The 13,088-nt window shown below is 41.1% G+C and overlaps 1 protein-coding gene across 1 annotated transcript; it reads right to left on the bottom strand.

Moving 5' to 3' along the window:
* Positions 1-4,593: 4,593 nt before the first annotated feature.
* LOC117057370 (vomeronasal type-2 receptor 26-like) lies at positions 4,594-12,813 on the bottom strand. Its single transcript, XM_033168212.1, has 5 exons — positions 12,652-12,813; positions 10,799-11,191; positions 8,359-8,586; positions 6,619-6,664; positions 4,594-5,495 (listed from the first exon to the last, which is right to left on the bottom strand). The coding sequence occupies exons 1-5, from the start codon at positions 12,811-12,813 to the stop codon at positions 4,594-4,596; spliced, it is 1,731 nt and encodes a 576-aa protein (XP_033024103.1).
* Between the last annotated feature and the right edge of the window lie 275 nt (positions 12,814-13,088).

The following is a 13,088-nucleotide window of genomic DNA, read 5'->3' on the forward strand; positions in this document are numbered from 1 at the left end:
TTCCCATTGATCTCATCAACAGCAACACCAAGGCCAGGATGTGTTGGTAGAACTTTCTAATCACCCTACAAATAAAGTGTTACTATTTTATAGAGAATTAACAGTACACAGCATCTAGATGTGAGAGATTCAACTGCCTCTGTTAAATCTTGTTGTAAATATTGAAATATTGAAATGCTTTGTGTTAATGTTTGGATCTCTCTTCCTCAGGAACCTGATTTATATATATATATATATATGAATCCATAGATTGAGAAGAGATCTTCACTTACTAAGCTTCAGGTTTTTAACATGTGCTGTTTATCACTAGAAACAAGAACTGCGCCACATGGCTATGCTACAGTTATTGAAATCATTTCTATATCCCTTTGTCAGTAGGTAGCTGTCCCTAGCAATAGAAACTGCTATGAAATTAAAATGAAGGAATTGGCAGCTGCCATTTTGAATATGACGAATGCCCAGTGATGATCAGGCAGTGATGATTGTAAAGGGCTCTCATCCAATTATTACTAAGTGCATTTAAAGCTTATCCCTGGTTGTTTTCAATGCGCTTAGACATGACTTCATTTATACCATCCTTCTACAAAGCAGCTCAAGCTGGATATCACAGTTCTCCTCTCTCGCCTTACATACTCATGAAAGCCCCTATGTTGTAGTTGGCCAAGAAAATGGAGATCTGTACCCAGATGTTCCCAATTCAAATCTGCCATGCTAAATTGCTGTGGGCAGGAGAATCACTGGCTAGAGAGCAGGTGGTGGTGATCTGAAACTGAATCAACTCAAACCGTGGTTGAGGTTCATTTCTGCACCTGGTACGTGGAAGTGAAGGGGCAGTGGTGAAGACAGCTTACTTCTTCACCACAATTGTGGCCACAACTACCGTAGCTGTCTGGAAGAGCTTTTCAATGTTGAATATACTTTTGTTATGTGGCCAAGAGAGCATTTCTCTTATAAACTTTAGGGATGAAATCAGATTCGGAGTTGAATGCCATTATTAGAGCCTGTCAAATGGTGTGCAGTGCACTCTCTGTTCCGTTTTATACCAACCTTCACTAAACCAGCTCAAGCTGGGTTTCATAGCATCTCTCCTTACATACTCATGAAAGCCCATTGGTTGTAGGTGGCCAAGAAAATGGAGATTTGAACCCAGATGTCCCCCAGTGCAAGTCTGCCGTGCTAAATGACTAAATGCTAAATGACTAAATGACTGTGAGCAATGCAACAGGATAAATGGCTAGAGTGCAAGTGATGGTGATCTGAAACTGAATTACCTCAAACATGGCTGAAGTTTCATATCTGCATCTTTACCAGCACTGTATCCACAACCAGCTATCTGGAAGAGCTTTTCAGTGTTGACTATTCTTTTGTCATCTGGCCAAGACAGCATTTCTTATGACCTTAGCAGCCTGCTGCTACATCTTTGGAAACACTTAAGAGGTGGAATCAGTCTCAGACAGAATTGCATAATACAATGGAGCCAGTCAAATGGTATGCAGTGCACTCTCTGTTCCATTTTTTTCTGGATCAGGTTTGGTTATTGTGGCCAGAGGATGTAGTGAATGTGCTTGAAGAAATGAAGTTGTCAAACTGACCCCTTGACCCTTGCCTGTCTTGGCTTTTTAAATGGAGCTTTATAGGGTTGACTGGCAGTGGCAGACTTGGGTACTATGGCGCCCTTTGCCAGGCCGAAAATTTGCACCCACCGAGACCTTGCATTGCCTTCCCTTAGGAAGGAGTCACAAGGCTCTGGCAGGGTCCTAGAGTCCTTCCACCTAGTTCCCAAAACTGAGAAATTACCAACTAGGCTTTGTGAAGGAGGCAGGAGGACTCCAGGACCTTGTCAGATCCTCATGGCCCTCTCCCCATGCCCAGTGCCTGGCTTACCCGGCTTTGAGGCAGTGCTCCCATGGCTCTGTGACCGATGCATGCACACTGCTCGCACAACCCTAATTCTGCCTCTTTGACTGGGGAAGTTCAGTGAGTTATCTATGCTCTATTGGAGGAGAGATACTGTCCAAATTGAAGCAGGTTATGGTGTGTCTCCTCTTTACTCTGAACCAATAATAAAATATTCTTATAAATTCTTACAACTTTTTTTAATAAATTAAAAATATTTTTCAGAGCATTTTTCCCCCAAAGCAAAAGTACTTTCTAGATGGATATAAATGTATAAAGAATAAAGGAAATAACATTAAGGTCCATTTACTTACACTGGCTTGTCAATAAAGACATGAGATGGTTGTTCATGGAAGGAAATGATGGGGAATATGCAATGGATATGAGATGCTATCCCACCAATGATAAGGTCACCTGGTTCATACCACTCATGTGGAATATGTACAGGGTTATTTCTGCTGCAAACAACAGTGTGCACTTTGGGCACCATATTGGGAAGCAGCAGGAGAAGCAGCAGCAACAACAACATCCTGATCACAAATATCATTCTACACATGGACTCTCCTTTGCCTCTCTACAATATTGTTACTATCATCAGCCTGACTTGAACAGGATGTATTTGTTGACAGCCGACTTCAGCAATTCTGTTCTTTAAGGGGCAGGTATCCACTTTCTCTTTAACTTCAACACTGTTACAAAGAAAAATATATGCATTGAATGCTAAATAAATCTGTGGTATACAATGAAAGTGTGAAAGTGATTGAAATAACAGAGCCTGGCCTCCTCTCTCCTCCCTTACCATAGCTGTCAATGGAACATTAGAGTGCTTTTAATCATTTCAGACTTAATTTTTTATTCTTTGTTTTTCATTCTACCTTCTGGAGCTTTTCCAGGTGACTTGATTATAATAATTTTAATAATTACAGGGCAGATAACCTTTTGTGCTATGCTTTTGGACTCTATGGTGCATCAGGAATGGGAAGATTACCGAAGTAAACATATCGGTCACATCACAGAATCAGAGATTAGGAAGAGACTTCTAAGGTCATCAACTTTCGAAACGAAAACACCCCACCTGTAGGCAGGCATCCATCTTTCCCCTAGAAATTCCTCTATCAAAATGTGTTTAGAGGGGAGCCAACTGCATCCTTTCCCCATTTGTCTAATTTCCTGCTGCTATTGGCCCTTACACTCTCTGACATATGTAACATTGATTACACTTACTGAATCTTGGGAACAATGATGGAAAGGGTCCAAACTATATCGGGATATAGAGACCCTGGAGAACACAGCCTAACTACTTTTCAAACAGCACATATATACAGTTTAAAGCAGAGTGGCATGCTTAGGAACAACTGTAAGAAGTAGTAATTCTGTAGACTAGGTGGTCTATCACTGTCAGGCAGTGATAGGCCGTATTTTTCCCTCCAGATGTTTCTGGATTACAGCTTCCATCATCCATGATAATAATAGTCAATTGTAAGCTGATGTGAGCTGCAGCCCAGCAACATATGGAGGGCAACAGATAGGGTACCCTTGGTGTAAGGGAGGTTTGGGCTGTTGAAAAAATGCATCATGTCTAGTGTGATGCTGAACTGTCAGGGCTTTGTCAAGTATTTGAGCCCTCTGAGCCTGAAGCAGTGTCCATGGGAAGGCGAGTCACTTCCCGCCCCCTTCCCAGCCCCATGTCATTGCAGGTATAAGATTACAGAAGTGTAGAAGTCCCAGTTTATCTTCAGAGTTGTCAGATTATTATTATTATTTTGTAATGGAGTTATAGAAACATTGACTGTGAAGAGATATATTAAGAAAGAATTTTATTTTGAAACAGTTGAATAGATAGACAAAATAACAAAGAAATGTTGCAAAACCTTCCCACTTAACAGTGACTAGATTTGTTATATAAATGAAACTGACTCTGCCTTGCTGTGCTACTTATATATCCCTTATTTCTCAACCTTTTGGAAAATAGTAGAGTTCTGTTTAGGTTCCCAAATTATAGCTGACCCTATTTTATATTTTTATCCAATGGTAGGAAGAGTTTCAAAGAAAAAATAATTATGGAGGGGGGGGAATGAGATGAGCAGAGAAAGGGAAGGTCGTAGCTCACTAACATCTTAGATGACACAAGGCTTTTACATTCTCTGTGGAAGACATACCTGATGAGCAGATAGGTCTCAGACTATACACAATTTCCCCAGGCTAGTGCCTGCTTCCACTTCTTGCCTGATATTCCTTCCCAACAGCCACTGATCATACAACCCAAACTGCCCAAATTCTTTCATAATTTGGATGGAGATTTTGTTGAGTCTAGTGCATGGCCCTGATAGATTGAGCAATGCTCTCGCTCAACATAAGGCAGCTTACAAAGTTCCCCTTCCCCTTTCATCTATCTGTAGTTTCCAACACACCCCAACATCTGCTCAAGAGTTTCAGAACCTATTGGGAAAGTGGATGCTGGAAAAGTAGAATAAGGGAAGGTGTTGACATTCAGATTGTTGGATATGTTGGATTTCATCCATAGTTTCATTCATACATATTGTCCCAATTCATTTCCACCTCATATTTAACTATGCTGGATACCAAGAACATAAATGATAAGATAAGCTCTTCTGTTATTTTGACCCCCACATCTGACACTGGCCAGAAAGATAACAGATCCATACTCCCAACATAAACTACAATCTCTTCTGTCATTTATACTTTGCTCCGTATCAGCTGTTCTCTATTATTCAGTTCAGGCCTCACCACGATAATGTAGCATTTAGGGAAAAAGAGGCAAGCCAGCAAGCCAGTACTGGAAGCCAAGATGGAGAAAATCTCCACAGCCACCATGTATTTTCCTCTGGTGCTCAGGTAGGTTGGAATAAAGGAGAGCCAAACACTGCAGAAAACCAGCATGCTGAAGGTGATGAACTTGGCTTCATTGAAACTGTCAGGCAACTTCCTGGCAAAGAAGGCCACAGTGAAGCTGACAGTGGCCAGGAAGCCCATGTAGCCCAAAACACAATAGAACATTAGGATTGACCCTTCATTACATAACACTACAATTTCTTCACTCATTGAATGTGTATCCAAATCTGGGAAAGGGGGAGAGGCTCCAAGCCAGAAGGCACAGATTCCTACTTGAACCATAGAGGAGGAAAGGACAATGGAATAAGTCAGTTCTTTGTCTACCCATCTCCTGATACTGGATCCTGGTTTGGTAGCCATGAATGCCAAAACCACCAGTATGGTTTTGGCTAAGATGCTAGAGAGGGCTGCAGAGAAGACAATTCCAAAAGCGCTTTGTCGGAGAAGGCAGGTCACCTTATTAGGTTTTCCAATGAACAACAAAGAGCAGAGGAAACACAGGAAGAGGGAGATGAGGAGAATATAGGTGAGGCTTCTGTTGTTGGCTTTGACGATGGCTGTATCCTGATGCTTAATGAAGATGCCGAGCACCAGAATTGTGATCAGAGAGAATAAAAGTGCCGAAGTAGCTAAAACAATAGCCAACGTTTCATCAAAAGCTAAGAAGTTTGGAATCTTAGGAATGCATAGATCCTGGTCTTTGTTTGGATATTGATCTGCTGGGCAACTGACACATGTTTCCATGTCTGAAAACAAACAAACAATGCATGACAATTTGAAGCAACCAATACTATTCTTAAGAATTTCCTTATCATTAGTCCATCTAGTGTGTTTTCCATTTCAAAATGTTTTAAAACTTCCAGCCCAAATGCATTTGCCCTAGATCAGTGGTTCCTAATTAGCAAAGTACTGTGGACCCCCTGTTTTTCAAAAGTCAAACATGGTATATCTCTAGTAGTTTTTATTGTGCATAAGGTGCCACATACACCCTGTGTTGGCTATGCGGAGACCATGAGGTTCACAGACCACCAATTGGGAACCACTGCCTTAGATTAAGAAAAAATAAAGAACATATATTAAATCTGGATTTTCCCCCATGAAGGACACCTGCTTTTATAACCCCTCCCTCCTGTTTCCTAAAATCATATACTACATAGAAAAATGAGGAGTACATTACAGCTGAAATATCTGGGGCCCAGAAAGGTGACTTTAATTAGACTTTCACCCTCTCCTCAACCTTGTTCTTAGAGGAGAAACCACCACTTCTATTCCCCCCAAACTTTATAGAAGTTGGAGGTAAAATATAATACCTAACATTTTAAAATGTTTTCTTCAAGGTGTTTTAAAGATAAAATTATTGATGTTATCTTGAAAAATTAGAATATCGTGGAAAGGTTCATTTCTTTCAGTAATTCAACTTAAAAGGTGAAACTAATATATGCGATAGACTCACAACATGCAAAGCGAGATATGTCAAGCCTTATTTGTTATAATTGTGATTATTATGGTGTACAGCTGATGAGAACCCCAAATTAACAATTTCAACTTTGGGGGTTTCATCAGCTGTATGCCATAATCATCACAATTATAACAAACAAAGACTTGACATATCTCGCTTTGCATGCCATGAGTCTATCTCATATATTAAACTCCAGTAGCTAATGAAAACAATTGCTTACATAAATGGACTTTTCCACGATATTCTAGTTTTTCAAGTTTCACCTGTAGAAACAATGAGAACAACAGATCAAGCCATATTTTAAGTCTTCCCTCCTCCGGCAGATTAATGACAACAAAATTGCTGAAGAACCCAGAGCTTACTAAAATAAATTGCATTGTTTGGTATTGTCTTAAGATGACATTGTCCACCTTTATCATTTGAGATCATTCCTTCTGGACATGGATCACAATCATAGCAACAAAACTTCTTCCCCTCCTCTTTTTCTTCCCGTATCCAGAATGGCAGATGTCATTACATAAAGAAGGGGGTGGCACCTATCCAAAGAGGTAGGAAGAGATAAATGTTTTGGGGATCAATCCAGTATACAATATCAGGTGATTTAACAGTAAATACGAGGACTAATAGTGTGAAATGTATCATCCATATGTGCACAGGTGTCACATACGGTGTGGTAAAGAGCTGCTCCTCTAAGCATTATACTGTAATATTCATACCTAGACCATGCACCCTTTCAGCTGCACCAGAATTCAGTCTAATCTCACCTCACAACCTAACTGCGTTTTCTTTATAAGGATTTTATATATGTTCTTTGTTGTGACTCAAGGAGATGGCAATTAAACGTACCCCATTACAGTGGTTCTGTTCCTACCTGCAGGGTCACTCTGAGAAACTAGTACTAGGGAACCACTCTATGGCTTTTGGGCTTTGGTGTCCCTTTAGGGCCCATTCTGTGTTTTGTTGCCATTTATCATCTGTATGAAACTCTTCAGAATCATATCCTAGGATCCAGAACACAGTGTCATCTGTAGGCTGGTGATGTGCTGCTCTATCTCTCCACTGCATTGGAATGAGAGGAGGTGGTGAAGGCGCTGGCCAGGTGTCTGGAGACAGTGATGGATTGGGTGGGGTTTGAATCCTTATAAGAGAGAAGTACTTTGGGAATATAGGTGCCAACTACCTGGGAGCACCCACAAAATTCCCCTTGAAGGGGCCAGGCACCCACCCACCCAGGGCTATTCACACTGCATGACACCCACAGCCCTGGGCACCCATGGTTGTGAGGCCAAGCTGCCACTCCTACTTGGGAATTATGTGCAAAACCTGTTATGGGAGAGGGTGCACTCCTTCTGAAGTAGGAATTTCTACGTTTCTTTTTGGTGGCTAGGAGTGCTTATGCCCACCTTAGGCTTATTCACCAGCTACAACTGTCTCAAGATGTATACATCCTGAACTTAGAATCATACAAACTCAAGAATATTCTAATGTTCATTCTCAGCCCAAACAAAGATACAGCTAGCTTAGCCTTTGCTTCAGGAATTTCACAAACAAGAATGCTGGACAACTGTAGACTTTCTGGTAGTCATTGGTCCTCCTTTGTTTGAGATGTTTTCTGTGCATGTTGCTCTTTTTGGAACTGTGGGTAATCTGATCATGTACTGGTAGACCTTACAGCATTTCTTAAAGGAGAATGTTTTCTCCTTGATGGCTCATAATGTCAGTATCACATGCAATATAATATCATGTACAAGAAAAGTGCCACCAACAAAATAGCAGACCAAGAAAGAGGTCCTCAGAAGCTGAAGGTGCTAACATACAGGAAAAGTCATTCAAATAGAATATCTCACCATTAAAGTATCTCTCCCACATTGGTCTCTACAGCCACAGCTGGTGCTGTAACCTTCCAAAAGTTTGACCTCACCCCCAAAGGTGCACTTCTCCATTGTCTCCTGAGACAGATGGATGCCAACCATCCATCCATCCAACCAACCAACCAAGTACTATCCATCTAGATATGGAATCCTTTTTTAAAGCCTATATTTTAATAGTGAATATCAAAGTTAATAATGTATGAACTGCTTTTGTTGCAACCCATTTTGTGGGTTACCACAAATTATGGCATTTAAGCCACTGTGCATTTATTTCCATACCTTAGTGAAGCGCCTGTGCCATTTGATTCTGTCTTCATTAATGGTGATCTCTTTGCCAGGAGGGTTCTGAGGATCCAGCCTTCCCACTTTGACTCTGACGTAGGAATTATTTGGGAAAGTGACCAAGTTGGTAATATCAAAGCCAGCTGTTAATTCTCCATGTTCATTTAATGTGATTTCATCCCCAGCACTGTTGTTGAATGAGATTCTCTGCAGGAATGAGTGCAGCTAAGTGGAAAGAGAATTGAACGGTCTATAAAGCATTTCCATGAACACTCCAACAGGTACTGACAAGCTACAGAATGTCGCAAGGGTATAATTTGACAGAGTTTGACAAGCACTTCACTTGGCCAATTCATGCTGTTAAGAGATACCAAGAGGGGAAATAGGTAGGCAAGCTCCCATAAACATTTCTTTAAAAAATTCTATCCCCCTCCCCCTCCACTGAAATATGGTTAGGATTTCTGATAGCACCATGCACACACACACACCATTTTTTTAAAAAATGTCTGATTTATGACAGTTGAATTTTTGGGACAGTCTTAGAAACCTCCAAGGAAGGAGAATCCATAACCACCCAAGGGAGTCCATTCCACTGTTGAACAGCTCTGTCAGAAAGTTCTTCCTGATTTTAGTCAGAATCTCCTTTCTTGTATCGAGTCCTACCTCTAGAGCAGGAGAAACAAGTTTGCTCCATCTTCCATGTGACAGCCTTAAGACACTAGAAGATGGCTATCACATCTCCTCTCTCCTTTTTCAGACTAAACGTACCCAGATCCTTCAACCTTCTTCATAAAGCTGGGTTTCTAGACCCTTGATCACTTGGTTTCCCTCTTCTGCAAATGTTCCGGCTTGTCAATAGACCTCTTAAATTGTGGTATTCAGAACTGGACACAGTATCCAGGTGTGGCCTGACCAAGGCAGAATAGAGTGGTACCATTTCTTCCCTTGACACTATACATCTGCTGATGTAGCCTAGGAGAGCATCAGGTTGTGTTTTTGCTTTTGCTTTTGCTGCTGCATCACACTGTTGATTCATGTTATCCTTGTGGCCCACCAATATCCCTAGACTTTTCACATGTACTGCTAGTAAGCCATGTGTCCCCCATCTTATATTTGTGCAGCTGGTTCTTCCTGCCTAAGTGCAGAACCTTACATTTGCCCCTGTTGAAATTCGTTTTGTTAGTTTGGGCCCAGTTCTCCAATCTGTTAAGAACACATTGAATCTTGGTTCTGTCTTCTGCGGCATTAGCTACCCCTCCCAGATAGGTGTCACCTGCAAATTTGATGAGCATCGCCTTAATTCCTTTGTCCAAGTCATTTATAAAGATGTTGAACAACAACAGGCCCAGGACAATATCCTGTGGCATCCCACTTGTCAATTTTCCCATTCAGTATATGTATTTTTATTATTATTAAAGATTTTCTTGGTTTACAAAATGTCTCTCACATTTTTCCATGTAACATTTTTACAGATCAATTTTGGTTGTTGAGACATTAGGCAGAGAAGGGGGAAGGAGGTGGGTGGGATGGGGGGAGGGTGGGGTGGGGAGGTGATGTTTCTATTTTCCTTAGTGTATGTAGGATTTGGTGTCAGCATCGTTTGTGTTGGTTCTCTGTTGCTCGCTTGTGTTTCTTTGGCGGTGAGAGTCATGATTGGCGTAGATGTGCTTGTTCCTTTGTGGTTGGCTGTGTTGATCTTTGGTTTTCTGTGTGAGTGGGGTGGGTGGGTGTTTTGGATCAGGTTAGCCATATTGATTTGTATGCTGTCGGTAGGTTTTTGTCTAATTCCCACATTTGTGACAATAACATTCCTTAAGGTTTATTTTTAACTTCCTAATTTTATTCTTTTATTTCTTTACTTATAATTAAATGCTAGCTCACACAACAAATCAGCACAGTGCACAACACTAAACAATTTGCAAAATGAACACTTTGAAACAGGAAACCCTACCTGCCAAGGTTCTACATATCGCAGGGCAAGACTCCTCCCAGCATCTTCCTTTGCGGATGTCTCTAGCCAAGTGCATGCTATTCAAGGCATGTGCCAAAGCATAGACAGCATTATAGATACTGTAGCTGTGGCCAGTCATGCTCATTTCAAAAAATGGCGCAGGAAGGCTCTCCAGCATTTCCTCTCCCGTACATGCGGCATGAATTACTTTTAGGAGACTGGAGTTTGAAACTAAGCAACTGAATGCATGTTCCCAGAAATCTTTGATAAAACCATTCCTCCCTGTCCAATGAGGATGTATCTCCTGAAGAAAGTCTTGAAAGTTGTGAATCTCCTTGGAGTGAATTGCAAAGGATATAGCACCGTGGAACATTTGTGTTTATATGAACAAATTTTTGAAGGATATATGATATGAAATCAATTTGGGCTGTTGTAATCCATACTTTTCCTGCCCGTAACTTCTTAGGAGAATAGTAGCTGAGTTACCTCCATTGTCTTTATAGCACTTGACAACCATATAGTAGATAGACTTTCCCCATATATAAGAACTGCGATGGCTTTGCTCTTCATGAAATTTGGTAACAAAACCCTTTTTTCATGCAGCATTTCTAGCATGTTACCGGAATAATGCATATTTGGTTCAACTCGTTCTGTGAATTCTGAACAGATTCCATTCTTGAAAAGCATTGGTTCAATTGTCTGTAAGAAGCGCTCTCCGGCATCATTAGCTGGAGTGATGAGCCCAACCCATTTCCACCTGAAATGCAGAAGTAACTGGATAATTCCCTGATACTGAAGGCCTTCATTGGGGACCATGCGGTAAAAGGAAGGGAACTTGGTCTGATCATTTATGGCTGGTTCAAATGAGCCATATGAAATCTGAAAAAGAGAAAAGCCAACACTTTCCAAATGGAAACAAGAACTCGTGATATACCAATTTCTTTGAATATTATATAAATCCTATATATCCGAAATGTGCTTAGTTTAGTGAGAGCAGCAACCTCAATTTATATATAAAAACACAGAGAAGCGTGCTCAATTGTTTCTGTAGATATTTAGTATTGCTATTGTTATTATGGCATCATCACAGCTTCATGCTTGTACACATTGATAGAGAGCAGCATTTATTATTGTTCAATTAAATGTACTGCTAAGTGGATTGAGCCAAACTCCAAGGTTTGAGCAACAGAAACTGTTGATCATGTTCTTTTGCTCTGTACCCTTTATAGCAACTGTAAAAAGAGGTTGATTCTTCATCTACTAAGAACTCATCCAGGAAGATCTATTTGGGAATCCTGAAGATCTCCATAAGATTATATATGTTATTGTACTCTGGCCACAATAAACCACATCAGTAAAATACAAAAATACCATACCAATCATTTTCAGCAAAACTCAAAACAACTGTAATGAAATCCAGCAAGGCAGCAAGGCAGCATAATACTGGCACCACTATATCTCTCTCTGAAATGCCAAATGCAAGAACAATAACCAGAAAACAGTTTTTGTAATTAGCCTCTGAAAGTGAACAGTGCTGAATAACATCATACTTCCCCTGGAAGGAATTTCATAGGAACTTTCTTAGTTAATGTGTCCTGAGTTATTTATGCCTTTGCTCACCAGTACGGGTGGCGCAGGGATGCAGGTGGCACTGTGGGCTAAACCACAGAGCCTAGGGCTTGCTGATCAGAAGGTCGGCGGTTCGAATCCCCGCGACGGGGTGAGCTCCCGTTGCTCGGTCCCTGCTCCTGCCCAACTAGCAGTTCGAAAGCACGTCAAAGTTCAAGTAGATAAATAGGTACCACTCTGGTGGGAAGGTAAATGATGTTTCCATGCACTGCTCTGGTTCGCCAGAAGCGGCTTAGTCATGCTGGCCATATGACCCGGAAGCTGTACGCCGGCTCCCTCGGCCAGTAACGTGAGATGAGCGCCGCAACCCCAGAGTCGGACACGACTGGACCTAATGGTCAGGGGTCCCTTTACCTTTACCTTACACCAGTATCAATGCCATAAATTGAGATTGGTAGCTCACAGGCAGCCAATGCAGTCCTTTCAAGACTGAAGTAATATGGACCCATCTAGGTGCCTCATTTACAAACCTGGCACTTTTGCAACAACCTTCCATTACAACTATTAAATATGTACCACCCTTCTTACACATTGTTGGATATGCATACTATGCTGCCCCATCCCAAATATATCCATATCCACATATTACAGCCCCCTTTCCTTCTTCCAATTCAACACTCCATATTTATGAATTAGTAGATTCCTACTGCAAGGAAATGATAACAGTGAATTATGGTACAAAATCTCCATTTCCAAAACCCATATTCTACCTGTGGAATCTTGTAAAGGCCTAACACATTTGCCATGCACCAGGTGGTATCGGAGCCAAGTCCCCCAATGACTCCTATTACATTATTCTGGATAACACAGTTGTAGTTGGGAAGAAAGTGATGTGATTTAAAGAGCAGGTCCAAAGTGGTTCGGTATGTCATTCTTGAATCAAAATAGCTATCATAGATGTGGAACCCAAGAGAGACATTGGGCAATATCCGGGGTTCTCATTGATCTCATTAACAGCAAATACCAAGGCCAGCATGTGCTGGTAAAACTTTGTCATCACCCTGCAAATGAAGTGAGTTACCATTTCACGGGAAAAATTAAACAGTGCACATAACCTATATATGAGAGATTAATCTGCCTGCCAACAAGGAGACAGCACACCCGGCAAGGTTTATTTGTTTTTGTTTTTCTTTTAGACAATATTCAG

Source organism: Lacerta agilis, chromosome 14 (genome assembly GCF_009819535.1).
Source record: "Lacerta agilis isolate rLacAgi1 chromosome 14, rLacAgi1.pri, whole genome shotgun sequence".
Lineage (NCBI taxonomy): Eukaryota > Metazoa > Chordata > Lepidosauria > Squamata > Lacertidae > Lacerta > Lacerta agilis.